At 50.4% G+C, this 21,099-nt stretch overlaps 1 protein-coding gene across 2 annotated transcripts in view; it reads right to left on the bottom strand.

The window, feature by feature from the left end:
* Positions 1-21,099, bottom strand: part of SLIT3 (slit guidance ligand 3) — a 606,305-nt gene that overhangs the window by 492,162 nt on the left and 93,044 nt on the right. For both annotated transcript variants that reach the window (XM_066273226.1, XM_066273228.1), the window contains exon 4: positions 18,133-18,204. In XM_066273226.1, coding sequence (XP_066129323.1) covers positions 18,133-18,204 — 72 coding nt within the window. The remainder of the gene's footprint in view (positions 1-18,132; positions 18,205-21,099) is intronic.

Raw genomic sequence — 21,099 nt, forward strand, 5'->3', positions numbered from 1 at the left:
CAGAACAACGCACGGTGCTTCATAAACAGTGAACAAATGGTGGCTGCTCCTACCTCGCTGTATTATTTACTGTTATTCCCATGATGCCCCCTGGTTTTCCCAGGCTCGGAGCCCAAAGGCTGCTTTACAAGAGTTGCTTTGGTTCCGTTTCTAACCTGAGATTTCTGCAGCTGCAGCGAGCACCCCGGTGGCCTGTGGCCACACTGCCTTTCCCTCTCCCACTGCAGACGGGCAAGGGTATCAGAGGCAGCTCCGGGGTGACCCAGGGCCCAGAGAACTGCTCACAGAGGGTGTGAGAATCATGAGCATCCTTCCATCCCGGTGCCGCAGAGCGGGTGGCAGCCACCTCCCCCACGAGGAAGCCATATGGACCACACTCTCGCTCTGGCGACCGGCACTGCATAGGCAACAAAGGCCCCGAAATGAGCTTTTGATCACCCAGGCCTTCTTCTCTGGTTTCTCCGGCTGCCTGACAAACAACTGTTATGCTTCCCGACATGAAAAAGTACTCTTGGGTCTGCTCCATCATCTGCCTCACCGAGAGCGTGGATTCACGGAAACAAGGGCCCCTTGCTGTCTCCCTGGCTTCTGTCTTTGCTGGAACTTGGCTGCGCGCACGCCCCCCTGCCGGCAGCCCTCCGGCATCGGCAGGGAGCGGCAAGGCCAAAGTGAGCCCTCCCGGGCCTCTGAGGTCGGCTCCCTTCTTCTCCTTGGGAAGCAGAGAGGTTCGGCTGAGAGAAGACAGAATTCAGAGCCAGAGAGGCACGTTATGCCTCCCAGCTCTGCACTTTCCTCACTGAACGGCCTGGGCTGAAACACCCCACCTCTTCGAGTCTCAGTTCCCTTGTCTGTCGAATGGGCTCGTGAACCCGCTAAGCCACACGGTTGCTGTGAGAAGCCGCACGAATGGCTGCAGAAGCGAGACAGAGTGAGTCATTACCATCCTGCTTCCCTCAGAAGGGCCTTGCCTGGGGCTGAACTGTCTGAAGAGAGAAAGTTAAGGGGAGTGATCAAATTCCTCTCTCCGTCTTCATAGACAACATTTGTTTGAAGGCTCTCCTTCTGGTAGAGCAAAAACTGACCAGTTTTGTTCTATAAAGGGCCATATCATAAATATTTTTGGCTTTGGGGGGGCCATACAGTCTCTGTTGGGACTCTGCGACTTCGCCGTTAGAGCACAGATAGGGCCACAGAATGTATGTAAAACGAGTGGATATGGCTGTGTTCCAATAAAACTTTATTTACAATAGCTGGTGGCAGTGGGCTGGATGGGCACACAGGCTGCAGTTGCCCACCCTCCCCCGCTAGAAGTTCAGAGAGCTTGAAGTCGGGGAAGAGCACCCCCCTCGCCAAGAAAACCGGAGAGCCGACCTCTCTCTCTATCAGCACCCTCTTGGAACCCCGCCCGTCAGGTCAGAGAGGGGGAACCCATGCCAGCGTCAAAATCCCCTCTCTGCCTTTGAGAAACTGGAGGCTTAGATTTATGGGCACGGCAATTTGTTTCACACCCTTCTGCCCATAATCACACCAACTTCCGCCAGCAGCCATTAGGTAAATGATTTGGCCCTTTCCCCTGAGTAATATTTCCCCCACTGAAATCGATGGAGGGTGCACTTCTCTCCCATAAGTTAAGCATATTATTTGCCTCATCACACAAGGCAAATGCAGTAGCTCCGAGCTATTAGTCTATCACTGCAGCAATCAGAGGGCTAGGAGCCAGAAGTAATTCACACAACAGGGAAGTAAACAGGGCTCCAGATAAATAAATAAGAGGCAGGGGCTGGTCTGGGGCCTGAAAAGATTAAGTAATGAGAGCATCTAGCAAGAGATTTAGTGCTAAGTGAGCCTAGGACCAGAGCAGCCTTCCCATGGTACAATCAAATTATGTCATTGGAAGGAGATATTACCGAGATCCCTCATGCTGCGCTGGGAAATCAGCAATTCTGGAGGGGGAGGGCTGTCATCATTAGCGTAGTAATCGGGGACTCCACACTGGCCTGGCTAATTAGCTAGAGGTAAATGAGTTCTATATGACAGGTATGCAGGGCGCAGCGCCCAGCCCACTAGAAAAACCTGGGCAGTTCCCAGGGGCTGCTGGGTTGTAAGTAACGGGCTGAGGTCTCTTTTTCTTAAATGCACTGGCTCCTTATCAAGGATGTGCCCTTATCGAGGATGTAACTAGAGGGATGGGAGGGAAGCGCCCGCTGATGCTGCTGGTGCCACGCTGACTCCAGCTGTTTCAGTTCTGAAGTTCCTAGAGGGTGGGGATTCAGAGGTGCCGGGGTCCGCGCCTCGGAGGGCTGCAAGCTCAGAGAAGCGGTGTCCATCCGACCACTCCAGGGAGACCTCCTCTTCTCTTCACTTCCCGCTGATGGGATGGTACCTCCATTCTTCCAACACCAGGAGGAGAGAAGCCTCTATTCCTCTTTCTGCTCCCCTGCTTTGTTGATTCTTTCCTTGGGATGGCTCTCCTGTGAGGTTTGCCCTTCCAGTTCCCCTCCTCCGTTTGTCACGACTGTAACCATATAATGCTTCCATAGAGCCTCCAACGAACCCTTTCATAGGAAAGAACTGCTCATCCTTACAGGGACGAGCAAATTTATAACCGGTATTACCTCTCTCAGAAGAAAATCCTTTTTTCTTCAAAGATAAACTGCTACCCCAGCCAGACTGACCCCTGGAAACATCAATCCTTAATCCCTTGTAAGCCAATAATCCTTATTCCATGGCTTCTCTTGCCTGTCACTTAATGAAAAATCATGGCCGAGGTACAAAGGACTCTTTGGGCTATGCCCGAAGCCCCAGCCTGGGAATCGGGGGCTGGGGTTTGCGAGTCCCCCGCCGCTCTGTGCCTCAGTTTCTCTACCTGTCAAATGAAGGCCTCGGTCTAGAAGATCCAGAAGGTACTATTTAGCTCTGACAGTCTCTGAAGATGATGCTTCTTGCCTCCTGAGGGGGTGTTGTGACAAAAGCTTACGCAGAGCTTGGCACAGAATGGAGAGGCACATGTGTGATCAGAAAGTTTTCCATCTGCCTCGGGAGGAGCCAGAAAGAGACAAAAACAAACCTAAGATCTACGCCCCCCCCAAGGGGTCCTGTTTCTTTCTTTTCTGCCCCCTTCACGGCGTCTCTGGCTTTACCATCTCGGGTCCGGGTGCGCTCGTGTTGTTTTTGTTGTTTTCATGTAAAGGGGGCATCCTCTGTGAAAAGACACATTCTCTTTCCCTCATGAGCGGGGAGTAGAGGTGGGGGCTGTGTCCAGGGCTCTGGACAGCAGGGTCTCCCGTTACCCTGGCTCAGCGAGGAGGCTCATGGGCCCACCTGCGTAGCGCAGCCCGGCTGACCGTCCCGCGTTCACGGCGCAGCCCGGCTGACCAGCCCACCTTGGGATGCTGATGGATTTGCAGGAAGGAGCAGGAAGGGCCGGGGCAGGGGGCTGGGTTGGGGAGAGGGGACAGGGGGCACAAACAACAGCGTGGTGCTGCAGGCACCCCAGCCAGAGACCGGAGAGTTAGTTTGGAAAACATTAATATTTGATGTTCCAGCGTGGTTCCGGTTCAGTTATCTTAGAAGACATGGTTCACTTCAGGTTCGGTCTCATTCACCAGATGTCTTTCAAAAAAACCTCTGGTTTAGATCTCAGATCAAGAAAAAAATAATAATTTGGAGGGTTAGGTCGATGTTCAGTAAATTAGTGTAATATATTCTCTCTCTCTCTCTCTCTTTTAGATTGAGGTTGGTTTTTGAGTCCAGCAAGTCTTTTTTCTTTTCTTTTCTTTTTTTTTTTTTTAGTTAGACAATCTCTTTCAATGCCCATTAAAAGGGGAAAAAATCAATGAGGCCCAGGGAAGACAGAAACATAGTTTATCTTTTCATTTCGTGTATCATAGACTATTATCCCCAGGACTGTGAAATAGGTATCCGAAAACCACACTCCCTCCCCAGCTCTCAGTCTCAGGCACTGGCTCACCCATGAGCAGAGGGTCCTGGCATAGGCTGCTTCTCTCTCTTCGGTGGAAGCATGAAATCACACCCCCTGGCCCTTGGAGTCAGCTGACCCCTGTGCTACATGGCCCACCTGGGTGTGCATGGGCTCCACCATCCCACCCCCCACCAAGGCCCTCTCAGATTCCCAGACAGAGTAGAGTCTCTCCATATTTTAAACCCAAGTAATTTGTCTTGCAAAGAGTGAAATAAGTAGAGGCTGGACACTGGAGAAGGGAATCTTGTGTGTGTTTGTTGATTGTGTATATACACGCATGTGTGGACCTGTGTGTGCACGTGTTTGCACATGTGTGCATCCATGCTCTTCAATAGTCATTTGGGGCTATTTCAGGGCAATGAGGACTCCGCTCCAGTTCAGAGCAGAAGGTGCCTTTGGCCACATACTGAGAGGAAAGAGCAGGTTTTGGGGAGACCGAGTTCCCTCTCTTGTTCATTCACTTACAGAATATTGACCACGTGCCCACGATGTGCTCTGGCTGCAGCGGGAGCCAGTCACAGAGTCCGCCGGCCAGACAAACCCTCCTCTGAAGAAGCTTACGTTCCACTGGGGGTTGGGGGAGCAGGAAACAAACAAGTAAGCAAATGAGTAAAAGATTTTCAGACAGTGGTAAGTGTTATAAAGAAAATAAAACAGATCATGTTGTGGACAGAGACTGATACAGAAGGGAGGCTGCTGTACACAGGGTGATCAAGAAGGGCCCTCTAGGAAGGTGATGCTGAGCCAGGACCCAGATTTTAAGAGGGACCTAGATATGCCAACATCTGGGGTCACTGTGTTCCAGGCAAACAAAACAGCAAGACCAAGGCCCCGAGCTGAGAAAAAGAGGGGAGTGTTGGAGCAACAGGAAGAAAGCTCCCGAGAGTGCCGTGTGCTGGGTGTGGGGACAGTGGCCTACAGTGACACCAGGAGGAGTGACGGGGGCCAGACTGGGTAACGTAGGAGCGTGGGTTCACTCTAGGACAATGGGGTGGAGGTGGGGGAGTGAGGAGCTCCGACTGCCCTAAAATAATCACGGTGGCTCTCGGGTAGGTGCTGAAGGAACATGAACAGGAGCAGGAAGATTTAGGGAGGAGACCGTGCAGTCATCCGTTCAGGAAAGGATGGTGCCTTCAACGGGGGCGACGGCAGCAGAGACCCAGGGGGTGGACAGACTGGTAATGCACGGTAGAGGGAGGGCTGCGGGACTCTACCCACCCCACCCCCACCGCTGTGTGAGTCCCCCCGAGGCCGCACGAGTGAGTGGAGTGCTCCCTGGGCAGCTCCCCTGTCCCCGCTGCTGCTTTCCGGCCTCTTCAGCCCTTAACGACCTCCCATCCTTCACTCTCATTTAAATAGAGGGAGCAGATCTGCAGGGAACACCATGAGCAATGGCAGCCATAACCATGAGTTCCCAAGGTCATTTTGTCCAACGGCGGAGCCCTTGGGAACTGGTGGTGGACAATGCGCTGCTCTGTGCTGTGAAATGGAATAAAAGCCCCCAAAGGTCTCAGGAGCTCGACCCATGCACATCTCTTCCAGGAAAAGAGAAGCTCTTTCTAGGAGCGAGAAAACATTCACGGCAATAATTTACTGTCTCTGACACGAATCTGCCGCTACTATCTCTAGGCACCGAAAACACCAATTAGGAGCCAAAGAGACAAAGTGTCTCCCCCCCCCCAAACCACTGCTACACCCTTTCTGACCCCTGACATCTCCGCACAGTGTTGCTCAATTATTTGAGCTAACTTAAAAGTCAGTGTCTTGCACTAAAGTGAAATGATGTCTGTGCTTTGACTCGGCAGCCTGGAAGGGATCTTCATTTATCTGTCTGGGATTCTCCTATAGAGAGACGGTTGCATGTGTATCTGCGTGACATGTTTTATGTATGTGCACGTGCTTTAAAAAAAAAAAAAAGGGAGAAGGTGATGTAGAGACGCAGGAAGGAGATGACTACGGCCCCGAGATTGATGATGTCAATGATCTAGCATTTCTTTCTATATGGTTACCATTGATTTCCATTAAAAAAAATTGTTAAATTTAGGCCTCTCTGAGCCTCTTGATCCACAGTTTCGAGTTCCCTGACTCCCAAATTAAATAAAACTGAGATGGAGGGGATCAGCCCCTGGTTAGCCTTTCGTCTCCTTAAAAATGCCGTCTTCTCTCTCAGGCAGAGCATTCTGACCTCCAAAAGTCGAGATGCTCCCTTCACTGGGAGAAATGTTGGCATGACTCTATGTATATTTCAATCAAAAGCTGATTCACTGGCAAAAAATTTGAGTCCAGAGCTCTAGACGCACCAACGAGAGGCCGAAACATCAGTTCTATAGCTGAACGCACTCCACTTAGCCAACCACGGGGAGAGTTTTTGGCTATACACCAGGCAGCGCCAATCAAGACGAGGCCAGACTTCCAAGCAGGCTTCATCGCCCTCGGTAGGGTGAGGGGAATTAGAGAAGGAATGATGGAAGAAAGAAACATCATGAATAAAACATTAAAATATTATTCTAAACCATGAATCAAAAGCTCAGGTCCAGCACACCACATTCAGGCAAGGAGCATGAAATTTACTTAAACTTCTCCGTTTCTATTTGGTTTGGACAGTACTGTGTTATCATAGTTTTGCTGTTGTTAATACTGTGTCAACACTTTCATTACAAGCTGCAATCTCCAGGACTTCATAAATGGACTGCAAACCTTACAAATGGAAATTAATGTTCAGCATCCAGGAGGCCGAGCCTGGAGGAAAGCCAGAGGAAAGCCAAAGTCACAGCCTCTTTTCGTGAGTGTGATTGGAAGTTACGCTAGAATTTGGGGCACCAAATTAAAATGCTATTTGTCCTCTCAAGAGATTCCCAAATGTTTGTTGAAAATGAGAGATGATTAGGCTCTTTAGAAATGTTTCTGTTGATGCTGAATGTGATTCAAGAACCAATATCTCAAGATTATTCGATGTGGGTGCGTTTGCATCATTCAGGCAATTGAAGAATGTGTGTTGAGGGACCGCCCACCTCAAAGGGCTGATACTTTTCTATATACAATGCGGTGTTTTCCTGACATTTTCAATTCCTTTGACAGTTTTTAACTCCAGATAAAGAGAATGAGGACCCCAGGGTGTGGGTGAAGCTGGCCCCTGGCTGTCGTCCTCACAAAAGGGCTATGTTGCCATTCGAGAGCACCGTCTTTACTGGAGCACCTTTGGTGATGGACACACAGTCCTGCTGAGGCTGGCCAACTCTACCACATGCCACAGGGCGCTGAGAGCAGCACATGGTGTTGTGCAGGAATGTTCCAACTCTGCAGGTGGGTCCCGGCCAAGGAAGTCTGAGAGGAAGCCAGGTGGCGAGAAGCCCGTGCTCACACCCTCTGGGCTCAGATTAGACATGTCTGCATTCAGAGCTGAGCATCCTAAGCACCGCATGTTGCAGACACACACACACACACACACAGACACACACACACAGACACACACACACACACGCACACAGACACACACACACAGACACAGACACACACACAGACACACACACACAGACACAGACACACACACACACAGACACACACACACAGACACAGACACACACACAGACACACACACACAGACACACACACACAGACACACACACAGACACAGACACACACACACACAGACACAGACACACACACAGACACACACACAGACACACACACAGACACATACACACACAGACACACACACACAGACACACACACACACAGACACACACACAGACACACACACAGACAGACACACACAGACACACACACACACACAGTAGGTATTCAATGAATGCTTTAGTTGTCCCTGCTCACACAGTCTCTTCTTAGGAATTGGGCAAGAATGTCCCCAACAGGGAATTGACTGAGTTCCAGGTATCAGCCGGGTGTTTGTTTTATTTTTCCACTTTACCAACTTCCTGTTTTGTATATGGCGCAGAGAACGCCCGGATGTGCCAGGCTTTCGGCGGTACGTGTGAGGAGTTTGAACTTTCCCTGCTACCGGTAGTTTAATGTACCACCCAAGTTGGGGGTCAGGAGGCTTCCTGAAGACCTTCCACATCTGACCCCTTCTCCCCGCATTCTCCCTTGTTCTGTAGGAAGACAGCCGCCCCCACATCTCACCATGATCGCCAGTGTCCAGTGTTTTCCAGCAAAGGCTGGCCTGACTTCCGTCAAGGAGGGCTGTCTCACCCTGATCCGTGGTGAGACTCTGGAAGGGTTAACCCTTTGGACCTTCAGAAAAATACCAGGGAACCCCCCACCAAGTAAGCCAGCAAAAACCCTTACCTTCACCTCCCCACAAAAAAACAACAACAACAACAACTAAATCCATGAAATCACTTAAGCCACCCTTCCAAAGAGAGGGAGACTCAAAAAGTTTTATGTAGCAACCTATAAGAAACTCACTTTGTGGGATGTTTCACATTCCAACTCATGGTTTATTCCCTCATATAACCCTGCCAGTAATATCAACCAGATGTGGCAAAGAAGCCTGTGCAGAATTGTAAAAATTACAAGCACATTCTGTAATTCCGAAGCATTGTAAAGTCACAGCTTGGTTTTCTTTCGTTCTTAAAAAATAAAGTAAAATAAAACTTTCCAAGCTGGCAGAACGTTTTTGGTTCAACTACTGCCTGGTCACTTTAGAAGATTGTCCTGCTGGGGTCAAGGGGCTAGAGAATTTGAAAATCTAAAACCCAACCCTACCTTTTGATAAGTTGTAGGGCATTTAGACATGTCTACTTGCAAACATGCATTTACGGCTGTAAATATTTTTTCCGCTTTTAATGTCTCATGTCTTAATAATCCTAGATCTCAGATGTGTGCACGTACTTATATATGCTCATGTGAGCATAAAAGTACAAATACCGAACCTTGGAAGCTTGTTTTTCTTCTCTTTATTTTGCAAGAGGCACATGATAAAATAGAAGAAAAACATAAAATTGGGGTTCAGAAAGACCTGGGTGGATTCCATGTGCTTAAGGTGCCTAGCACATAGTAGGTGCTCAAGAGATGGCCGATTCCTTCCCTGCTCCCAAACCTATAACAGCACAGGGGGTGCACTAGATTGTGTTTCTCAAACTATGTCCCCTGGATGACAAGTTTGACTTGACAAAGTCAAACCCCTATGCCCATCCTAGATCTACTGAACGAGAGTTCTGGGGTACCTGGCCCAAGAGTCAGCATTTTAACCAGGACCTCAGGGGGGTTTTCGTTCCTACATGCCAAGTGTGAGAACCACAGCCGCCTAGCTCCTTGCTCTGTGAAGAGCAGCTCAGAAGTGCCACCCGGAACCAAGGTAGAAAGGCAGATTCTTAGGTCCTGCCGCCCCAGAACTCTGGGACCAGAGCCTGCATTTTACCAACATGCCCAGATATTCAGATGCATAATCAAGTCTGACATATGCTGCCCTAGAGAACTTTTATTCCCTGCCCGGAAATTCTATAGTGTGAGTCTCCAAGGCGGTTCTCAGTATTCACTTTGTATCCCATTCTACGGATAAGACAACCGGCTTCTGTGCTCAGCTGCACCAGGCTTCAATAAAGGAGGGGGGGGAAAGAGAGCTTCCACGCCTTCTTTCCTGGTCCCAGTCTAAGGCGCTGCAGCGAAAGTACAACTCGCACGAAATAGAAACCCCGAGAGTGACCGGGGAACCAATGTAACCTGTTACCTGTCCACACGCAGATGAAAGCTGGACCCGTCTTCCTGAGGAAGCGTGCTGTAAAACAGACTGAACTGAAGGCTGGCCTCGCCTCGGTCTCAGGAGCTGGGGGAATGGAGGGGGAGGGGGGACGGACGGAAAGGGGGGAAGCGGAGCTCCAGTTTGCAGGGACATTTTCCATGAGCTTTAGGTGGCGGTGCCCCTGGAAAAAGTGACCCCATGTCTGCAATGGTGAGGCTGATCTCCCTGTCCATCCCTTGGCCTCTGCAGGCGGGGCCGGCACCTGGGCAGCAGGTGTCTGGGCTCCAGCGCCAGGCGGGGCGGGGCAGGCGGTCTCTGAAGCCCCCGCCGCCCTGGGGGCTTGGCTCTCCCCTCACCCTATTATCATTTCACCACATCAGATAACAGCTCGGCTGGAAAACTGAGTAGCACGGTGTTCTTCTCGGCTGGCTGTTCACTTTTATAGCGCTGTTCCACATCAATACAGAGTTTTATGGACACGCATATTGCATGTACTTATGTTTTAAAGTTCGGTACGGAACGGGAAGACTAAGAGGGCCGCGGAGGAATCTACGAGCAGCAGAAGGTACGACCGACGCGTACGTACCGGCCTCCAGTCATTTGACAGCCCGCGCTTGTTTGGGGCTTCAGAGAGATAAAGGAACGACCACGATGACCCGACCCGAGCTTCTCCCTGGTGCCGGGCACTTGAGTGACTAGCGTCTCATAACTGTAGTTATAAAAGCCGAGATTAGACATTTGGTTCTGGAGGAAGGCAAGCTTGGGTCTGAATTTTGGTTCTGCCAGTTACCGGCTCTGTGCTGCTGAGCAAACTGTCTGAGCTCCGGGACTCTTGTTTCTTTACCTCTAGAGTGGGGATAATATCGTATCGAGCCTCTTAACCCTGAGATTAAGTGAGAGGATATACCTAAGAGCAGCTCGCAGAATGTCTGACCATGGTAAATATGCAATACATACTTGGGAACTATTATGCTCTAATTTGTTCTCCCAAATTTATATGTCAAAGTCCTTGTCCCCAGTACAGGGGTCCTCAGTTTACAACAGTCTCAACATACGACATTTCGAGTTTACGACGCTCACTTTCATAAAAACTTTAAAAAATTGAGACATGAGCGTTTCGGCTTACGCTGTTAGTGCCGTATTTTCCCCCCCCTCATTTTTGGTCATTTTTTTCTGTTGCTACAGTACAGAGTACAGTACAGTACATTTATGTCCTTTTCCTTTTTCTGTGGCCTAGTTGTGTTTTTATGTTCTAGAGACTATGATTTTACAACTGTGTTAGGATAGGTAAGTGACTTAGGCTAGGGTATGTTTCGGCTTACACCAAAATTTGGGTCACGTCACTGTCGTAGGAACAGAACTGTGTCGTAACCCGAGGACCCCCAGTACTTCAGATTGTAACTGTATTTGGAGATCAGGTCTTTACATAGGTGATTAAGATGAACCTGGCCTGTGGTGGCACAGTGGATAGATCCTCGACCTGGAACACCGAGGTTGCCGGTTTGAAACCCTGGGCTTGCCTGGTCAAGGCACATACAAAGAACAATCAATAAATGAACAACTAAAGTGAAACAACTATGAGTTGATACTTCTCGCTTCCCAAACCCTCTGTAAAATCAACAAATAAAAAAAAATCTAAAATCGAACTGCCTTTTGACCCAGCCATCCCACTTTTAGGAATATACCCCAAGGACACCATAGAATGGTTCCAGAAGGAGAAATGCACCCCCATATTTATAGCAGCATTCTTCACAATAGCAAAGATCTGGAAACAGCCCAAGTGTCCGTCAGAGGATGAGTGGATTAAAAAGCTTTGGTACATATATACTATGGAATACTACTCAGCCATAAGAAATGATGACATCGGATCATTTACAATAACATGGATGGACCTTGATAACATTATACGGAGTGAAGTAAGTAAATCAGAAAAAAACTAAGAACTATATGAACCAATGCATAGATGGGACATAAAAATGAGACTCAGAGACATGGACAAGAATGTGATGGTAACAGGGAGTGGGGTGGAGGGGTGGGGAAGGGGCGAGGAAGGAGACGGAGGGGGTGAGGGGAGGGTAGAGGCACAAAGAAAACCAGATAGAAGGTGACGGAGGATGATTTGACTTTGAGTGAGGGGTATGCAGCATAATCAAAGGTCAAAATAATCTGGAGATGTTTTCTCGGAACATATGTACCCTGATTTATCAATGTCACTGCATTAAAATTAATAAAAATAAGATTTAAAAGTATCTAAAAACAGAAAGGAGGTGATTAAGTTGAAAGGAGGCCGTTAGGGTGGGGCCCTAAGCCAACAGGACTGTCCTTATGACAAAAGGAAGAAAGACCAGGGGTAAGCGTGAACAGAGCGCTGGCCTTCTGAGGAGGCAGCAGTAAGACGGCCGAGCGAGACCAGGAGAGAGGCCTCGGAAACCAGCCCTGCCAGCCCTGCCAGCCCCTGATCTTCACCTTCCAGGCTCCCGACTGTGAGAAAACACATTTCTGTTGTTGAAGCCATGCAGTCTGAGGGACTCTGTTACGACAGTCTGAGCAAATGAAGACGGGACCGTGATGAGTCTCTCCGTTGTAGGGCTAGCTAAGCAACCGGAGACTGAGAAAGGGGGGTCTTTGCCCGGCTCGCCAGAGAGCAGGGTTTAAACCCCGGTCTGGACGGATCCCATGTCCCTGTTCTTTGCTCCAATATTGGGCTGTCTCAAAGAGATGTTTGCTCACTCTGCTGAATGCAGCTTCCCGTTTTGTTGGGCATATAGGACGTGTATACACACGGCGGTGATAAGGGCAGAAAATGGTAAAAACAAAGAGAGGTGTAAGTAAGCAGAAACAAGAGTTCAGAGGCAGGCTGGCTGGTTAGAAGGACGTCCCTGGAGACTGCGGGCACACAGCCTTTAATGCTTCGGGAGAGACGTTGCTCTACCATGATAAGAGCCAGTGACTTGGGCTAAGTTGGCTGGCCACATTTCATATTGATTTCCGCTCCCTGGGGATTAACTTCCCAAGTCTCTGCAACTCCGCTGACCCAAGTGAGCGACAGCAGGTTTAACCCCAGTGGCATTTTTAAGAAGCTGTCAAATACCTCGCAGGACTGAGCCGAGAATAATTGGAGATATCTGCCCCACTGCTAGCGTGACTGCCTATCAGCCTGGGGTTTTCAACTCCTGCCAAGTAGTTAACAAACTCTTTGGACCTGAATCCGGGAGAGGGGCGCCCAAAGGACCCCGGCGATCTGCTCATCTTCACATGGCAAAGTCAAACCCTTAAGCGGTTGTGAGTCGCTGTGTCCCTCATCCCCTTTCGAGCTCTATAATCCGGTGAAATTTTAATCCCTGTTTTCACCTTGTCTCCTGCTCCTTCTAAAGAATTTCTAGCAACATTAACTGCTTAACCTCCAAATAACCAGGAATCCTTCACTCCCTTTCATGTGTAGGTGAAAGTGAGAGCCAGAAAGGGATGCACCAAAAATTAATAACTTCTTGACCATGTAATAGACCATGCTCCCACCCATTCTCTCTAGCTGAGACAACGAAGGCCCAGAGAGGTCAAGAAACATGCTAAAGCCACACAGCTGTGGGTGAGAGAGCCACCATGAGGACCAGGATCTTCTCACTCCAAGCGCGATGCATACTTCAACCCTCACCTGTTTTGGAGCTCAAATTCTTTGCCAGGTGCTGAAATGTTTCTACCACAGATGCCCAAGGCCCAACATATGCACCACTCCATCAGTCAGCTAGCAAGAGTTAACCAGTCATCTTTCGCTGAGCACTTGCTATGTTCTGCATCACATGGGAAGGGTTGTCCGTGCGCTGTTCCCACCTACCCTCACAACAACACAGAGAAGTAGGTTCCAGTATTGTCTGCTTTACTGATGCAGGACCTGCGACCCTGAGTGGGTCAGTGACTTGACCCAGTCTCCCAGCACAGAATCGACAGCCCCTTAACCTTGGCACGTGACTGCCCGCAGGGAACCTGGGAAGGGCAGAAGCACAGTCCCCCCCCCCCCCCAATTGAGAACATGATGATTGACATCCAGGTGGAAGGGAGCTAATGCGTGCCCAAGGCACGACCCGTGACCTGCTAGGTGTTTTACAGACCACTCACAGTGACGTTCCCAAAATCTCAGGGCACTTCCACTCTCCAGAAGTCTGTATCTTGTGCCCAACGTGCCTGAGAAACAAGTAAGAGGAGAGACACACCACTAACACACCATGAATCAGCGAATCAGACGGGGCTGGGCTGAGGCTGAGGGGGTAGGAGGCCAGCCAAAGCCACCCAGCAGCACTTGGATTGTGACAGGTCCACTATGAATCCTTTCTAACCCGGCTTCAGCTTTCCACAATAGTTAGCATGGCAACGTGGCATGGTGGAAAACTGAAGGGCTTTGTAGTGACCCGGGCATGCATTCGACTCCCTGTCCCATTGTTTCTGGTTATACGCGTATGCGTAAGCTAGACAACCCTCCTGAGCTTGAGAGGTAGATTTAATAATGATTCTCTTTGCAGGACTGGTGTGAAGGTTAAATCTCAGCACTGAAGCAGAGTGTCAGTGTAGACCTGCTCCTTAGACACGTGGGATACAAGGATAAGGAACTTGAACTCTGAGCTCTAGTTCTCTCATCTATGAAATAGGAGTGTTGATACAGGGAGTTGATTAGAGAAAAGCATAGAATCCAGTGTCAGATGATCCAGATTTGAATCCGAGTCTATCACTAAGCAGTTGAATGCTATTGAGCAAATTCTGTAACGTCTTAGGGCATGAGTTTTGCAACTGTAGAATAGTAACAATCATAGTAGCTACCTTGTAGGATTGTGGGAACATCAAATGCACCCGGCACCGAACGTGTTTGCTACAATCGTTATCCCGGAGTGTTGTTGGGAGGCTCAAGAACACTCCACTAAAGCATGGGAGCTGCACAGAGGAGATAGGTGCTCAAGAAACTTATGGGCATCTGTTGTTTTCAAGTTGCATCTCTCCCCTTGTCTTTTTTTTTCTTTTCCTCCCCCTGTCTTCTGATAACAGAATTATTCTTTTCTTCACGAAGCCTGCCCCCAGGCCCTGCACACCTGCATACCCAACCAAGTGGGAAGAACACATGACCGAGACTTCATCACTCAGAGGACAGCATCTCATTGCAACAGCAATCTGCTCCGACATGAATGCGTGGCCAAGTTAAGCAATCCATCCTCGGTTCCCTGTTTACCTGGGCACCCTCTCCCCCCGAGGTCGTTAGATGATACCCCCGGAGTCTTCTGCTTTTGGCTGCCATCGCGTGTGCTGTGCTGAGGGATGGGAGGAGGGAGATGGAGTCACAGTGACATCATCAAGCCTCCGGGTCTAATTGCTCCTAAAGCCACCCACAGGTAGCACTGGACTCCTCGGGTATATAAACGGATACATTTCCTCTGTGGGTCACACTAACTTTAGTTGTCTTTCTGTCTCTTACTAATCAGTATTATTATTATAGTAGCCAAGGTTCTCAACAAATAATTATTTCTTTCCCATCAACCTTCGAAACATGTCTAATTACATGTCCATAGCCTTTGCAAAGGTACTTTTTGTATAAACACTGAGTGCGAAGCAGGTCCTGTCTGTAGATCTGATAAGAAAGGGTGTGTCCGGACCCACACAGGAGCAGACAGCCACATTTAGCATCCCCGGGACAGGGCTCGCCGTGTCTACTGAGATGCAATGCTCTTTCAAAACAGGGCCAGTGGCATATGTATACACACTCATGATCGCACATTTATTGATTTCTAATTTGTACCCTGCTTACTTCCGAAAAGGCCCTGGAGTGGCTGACAAAATGAGACAAAGACACAATAGGGCCATTAAGAAAAATCAAAGATAAAGCCCAGAGAGAAAAAAAGGGATTGCTGATGATTGCCCAAACCTGGGTTAATATAGCTGCTTCGATTAAAAAAAAAATTATATTTAGCACTTCACTTTTTGGCAGCCACTCAGAATGTGTCATGACAGGGCACCCAGAGACCTGGGCATCCTCTCTGTCTGCAGCCTGACACCCAGACAGACACCAGGCTGGGACAAGCTCCGGGAAAAGCTGACTAAATAAAGAGTGAGTGAGTGAATGAATGAATGAATGGCAGATAAAAGAACCGAAGTGCCCTGACAACACTGCTTCTATTCCAGGCTGTGTCATTCATCTACCCATCCACCCGTCCCTGAGCACCTCGGTATGCCCTGCGCTGCCTGGTGGGGAGTCGGAACAGGACGGATCCCAGAATGAGTCAGACGCCGTCCCTGCCGACCTGGTGCGGCTCGCTGGCTGGAAGAAAAAGTTCCGTGTAAGGTATGTGTAAGGTATGCCAGTGTTCATAGCAACTCTTCGTCTCTTCATTGTTCCCAGAGAAAGGAGGTCAGAAACAGAGGCTGGGAAGATGGGGACTGGAGGAGTAACAATAGTCATCGTGGTGATTACACTCAGACGGCACTTTCAACCCGAGAAAACACCCCCACGCCGTTATCTCATCAGATACTCACAGCTCCTGGTGACGTCGGTAGAAGGGAAGAAGGGTTGTCTCCCTTTTCCTGGTGAACTTGTTTAGGCACAGAAGGGACAGGGACTCTCCCAACCTCTCTCAGTTAGAAAGTGGCAATCAGGACGGTCTCCTGGGCTTTCCTGCGCCCCTGTGCTCCCTGCCTGGGTCTGGCCCCCAGCATCATGGCCTGCGATGCCTCCTCTGCCTAGAGTAAGACAGCCCTGCACAAAATGGGCGTCACCTGGTGGCACGGGGGGGGGGGGGGGCGGCTTCATGATCGCAGCTTCCGTGAGCCAGAACCAGCCCACCCGACATCCTGCAGTAACTGGAACACTCAGAGCCCACTCGCTGCTCAAGGCCTCCCAGCAGCCCCAGCCCCAGCGCCAGGCACCTTCTGTTTACTTGGGAAGTGGTGCTGAGATTACAGATGAAGATACAGTCCGCACTCTGCAGTCAGGAGCAGGTTGAGAAGGTGCAACGCGGCGCTGGGTGGAGAGATGGCTTTTAAGTGAGCATTTCAGGAAGGAACTGTGCAGAGGAAGGGGAGTTCAGAATCAGGACCGGTTCGCTGTATGCCCACTTGGTATTGCTTCTCCAGCCCGGGAGGACATCCCCTATATTTCATCCACTCTCACGCCCATCCAGGTGAATTGAGAATGGAAGGGAGACACTCAGAAAGGGAGACATAATCTTCCCCACATTTAGCAAAGTCAGCCAGGTGGCCTGAGCAAGGGAAACAGAATACAGAACGTTGCAAGAGGAGACCTTGGCAAAAAGTACCGGTATGTCTTAGAGAAGGCAGGAGGAGTTGCTTTACCAATGTCACACCAGCCAGAGCTCACTTCTTCTTGTCCCAGCAAAGTGCCCTTTAAAAACACACTTATATACATAGTCTCACTGCGGGTATACAGACAGAAATGGATAGAGATATAGACTCCTAATTCAGAACTCATTCCTAAGTGCATATGCCAACATGTGTTTCGTATTTCCAAATTCATCCTGGAAACTACATTCATTGTTTGACTGCACAAGTAGGAATTAGACACACAACCGCAGCCAATGAGACCGGTGGCCACCGCCCTGGCACCTGCCCAGGGATGTTAGAGTCCTCCCAGCCAGGTACACTGCTAAGCAGCCAGACATGGTGTTGCTCCACTCAGAAAGGCAAGCCTCGGGCAACCCAGCTCCCCCCACAAAGTACCCTCGTCAATTCCAGCAGAAGTTTCAGGTTCAAAATCGTGGAACTGCTCAGTCAATAGTTAGCACCTGCCTAACACCCACACACAATACGTGAATCGCAATCTCGCTCTCGACGTGCATCTCCAGCTCCCGAGCTCCCAGACTCTTACACTGAACCAACGCACGGAGGTATCTCCAGCTCTTCCCTCCTCATTCTGCCCTGGACCCCTCGGGAAGACACAGCAAGATTCCAACTGTTTCTTTCTTTTCCCACGAAACCAGACGCTAGGCCTCCAGGCCCAGAGCTTCACCACAGTCACAGTGGGAGGCCGGCAGCAGGCAGCACTGTTCTAGCCAGCAAGGTGGTGGCACTGAAATGCTTAGTCCAAACTCATACCCTCTGGGGACACTGGCAGTCTCCTGCGAATCAAGTCACCTCCAATCCCCCTGCCCTTCCGAGGGCACTCCCCTGAGGGGAGCTCAGATCCCAGTGAAACGGAGAGAGTTTGCCCCCTCCTTGCAAGGGGGCCATCCACGGCAGTGCCACTGGCCCCACGAGCCATGTAAGCCGCCGGTCTCTGAAGAAGGAGAGCAAGGACGTCGGGCCTGGAGGGGGCAGTGGGGGCACAGCACACGGACCCCTGCTCCAGGCCTCCAGGAGGGAGGCCCCACTGCCGAGCTCCGCGTGGAGCCTACCACGTTCTCCACGCGACCAAAGCCAGCGAGACACCAGGTAAAGAACACAATTCAGGTCTACTCACAGTCTGGTGAGCTTCGGAGTGTTCTGGAAAAGCAGTTCCGGCAGGACCTGGAGCTTATTCTTGTTCAGGCGCCTGGGGGGGGGGGGGGAGAAAAGAATGAAAGGGTGTCAAGGGGGCGTGAAATTGGATCAAGTGTATCATTCATGGACATCACTTCAATAATCCATCAACAGGCCTGAAGAAATTTTCTAGATCGGCCAACGTGGGGCGCTCAGCAAGTGTAAGGAGATTTCATCCCACACAGAGCGTGGTCAGTCGAGTTGGAGACATCGGGCAGAGGGTCCATTGTAGGTGAGGACGCAGCAGGCGCCCTGCCCCTCCCCCACCGCAAGCCTGGGAAACGTCACTGATTGATCACAACATTCTTTCCCACGGACCCCAGGCAAGTCTTTCAAATTTTTCTCATCATGTGCTCCAGAAAGCTATGGCCAAGTGACAGAACTGGCCTTTGAAATGGGTCCCTAAGAAGAAATAAAATACCAGAGAAAATATCCCGGGTCCTCGATGGTGAGGTGGGAGGGACAGACAGCAGTTGCTATAGGAACAGAGGAGAGGGTGAGGAAGATCACCATGGGTTGAGGGGGGCCCAAGGGACTCCCGGCCAACCTAGCTCTTCAGACCAGAGTAGAGCAGGACTGCATTACAACCTCCATGAGCTGCTCGCACTTGGGCCTTGGTGAGCACCTTCTTCCATTAAAAAAAGAGAAAGGAAGGATGGATAGATGGATGGATGGAAGGCAGAGAGGGAGGGAGGGAGGGAGGGAGGGAGGGAGGGAGGGAGGGAGGGAGGAAGGAAGGAAGGAAGGAAGGAAAGAAGGAAGGAAGGAAGGAAGAAAGGAAGGAGGGAGGGAGGGAAGTTAAATACACTGTAATATATTTTACTACTATGTTGATATAAAAACAAATATATTTATATTAATATTATATATAACATGTACCCTGACCTGAAAGCTTATATTTTTGGACTAATGTTAGAAGAAATTAAAACATTTTCATGGGCCCCTATACGGACTGTTGGCCCTGGGCAGTGTCCCTGCTGTGCCTAATGGAGCAGTCAGCCCTGGCTCAGGGACCATGGTCGGTGCGCAGTGTGGCCGGAGGTAAAGTGCAGCCCCGTTGGGGATTCCCGTGTTGGATGGTGGCCATAGAGCTCGACTCTCCCCTGGGAATGGTTCATGCTAAAGCTACCAGAAAGAAGGCCATCTGAGCATCTGAGGGACACCACGCTGTTGCTGTGGTCTCCACAAAGGCTGCTGTCCCGAGATGTGAGGCCAGGAAGAAGGCCCTATGCCATGCTCACCGGCTCACCGCCGTGCCTCGCGGAGCCTGGAGTGCGACCGCCTCAACCAGAATCCTCACATCTCCGGCCTCAGACCCTCCCAGAGAAAAGGGGGCAGTACAGAGCCTGGCTGCATTTCTCGGCTTAGAGTGGACAGCATGGGTTTAGTTACTTGGCAGAACTGGAGTCTCGCATCGGAGAGCTAAGCCAACTGACGGAGAAGGAAAAGGTGACCTTCCTCTCCGCGTCTGGCCCTGCAACTCCGCCCACTGCACCAGGCAGATCGATTCGCTGGGTGGGATTTCACTACTTCCCCCCTTTCATCCCAGGTGATGGAAGGAGACTTCAGAAGGACAGGGGACTAGAAGGAGGTCAGGAAGAGCAAAGCACGTGGGAGAGGAGCACTTCAGACCTCAAAGAGGAGGGCCGCTGTCAGAAGTGTGCGGCTCAGCCCTGAGGGCCTCGTGCAGCACGTGGCAGGGTCCCCGAGATCCCTTCCTGACGCCAGCTGGACTGGATAAGCTGAGATTCCCGGCCCACCCCAACGACCGCCTGACTCCCGCCCCACTGTTCTCTTTTATTTTTTTTTTAAAGAACTTTACATTTTATTTTTCAATTACCGTTTACAGTCAGTATTATTTTGTATTGGTTTCAGAGGTATAGCATAGTATTTAGATAATCATATGCTTTACCAAGTGTTTTCACTGATAGTTCTGGTGCCCAGCTGGCACCGTCCGGCGCTCTTTTTAATTTTTTAAGTGGGGGGTAAAAAATAATCACATAACATAGTGTTGGCGATCTGAAACATTTTTAAGTGTACAGTTCAGTAGTGCTACGTATATTCGCATTGTTGCGCAACAGATCTCCTGAACGGTTGGCTCAGTGGTGGAGCGTCGGCCTGGCGTGCGGGAGTCCTGGGTTCGATTCCCGGCCAGGGCACACAGGAGAAGCGCCCATCTGCTTCTCCACCCCTCCCCCTCTCCTTCCTCTCTGTCTCTTTCTTCCCCTCCCGCAGCCAAGGCTCCATTGGAGCGGCGTTTACCCGGCGCTGAGGATGGTTCTGTGGCCTCTGCCTCAGGCGCTAGAGTGGCTCTGATTGTGGCAGAACGACGCCCCAAGATGGGCGGAGCATCGCCCCCTGGTGGGCGTGCTGGGTGGATCCTGGTCGGGCGCATGTGGGAGTCTGTCTGCCTGCCTCCCAATTTCCAACTTCAGGGAAATACAAAAAAGAAAAAAAAAAAAAAACTGAAACGCGATAGCCATTAAACGAGGCCCCGTTCTCGTCCCCCTTGTGCCTGGCGGCCACCATTCCACCTTCTGTCTGCGAGTTTGACCACTGCTCTTTGCTCACTCCCAGAATTGGCACTTTGTGCGTTCCTGTCACTGAAGTGTGAAGAAAGGGGGAGCCCTGGTGAGAGGAAAATGAGGGGGACCTAGGTCCTTATTTAGAGCAGTTCCCATGTAGTCAGGGATAAGTCCCTTTAAATCACGGGCAACCCCTGGTCCTGGAGGACGTGTGGTCGTGTGACGGGAGGGGTGGCGAGGGCAGGGTGCAGGTCTGGTTCTCTCCGGTTCTTGCTGTGGGACGTGGGGGAAGTTATCTAGCCCACTGAGCCATCTGCAGTTTTCCATTTGCAGAATAACCTTCCTCACTGGGTTGCCGTAAGTCTTAGTGACGCAGTGCGTGC

This window comes from Saccopteryx bilineata, chromosome 4, assembly GCF_036850765.1.
Source record: "Saccopteryx bilineata isolate mSacBil1 chromosome 4, mSacBil1_pri_phased_curated, whole genome shotgun sequence".
In the NCBI taxonomy this organism is placed as follows: Eukaryota; Metazoa; Chordata; class Mammalia; order Chiroptera; family Emballonuridae; genus Saccopteryx; species Saccopteryx bilineata.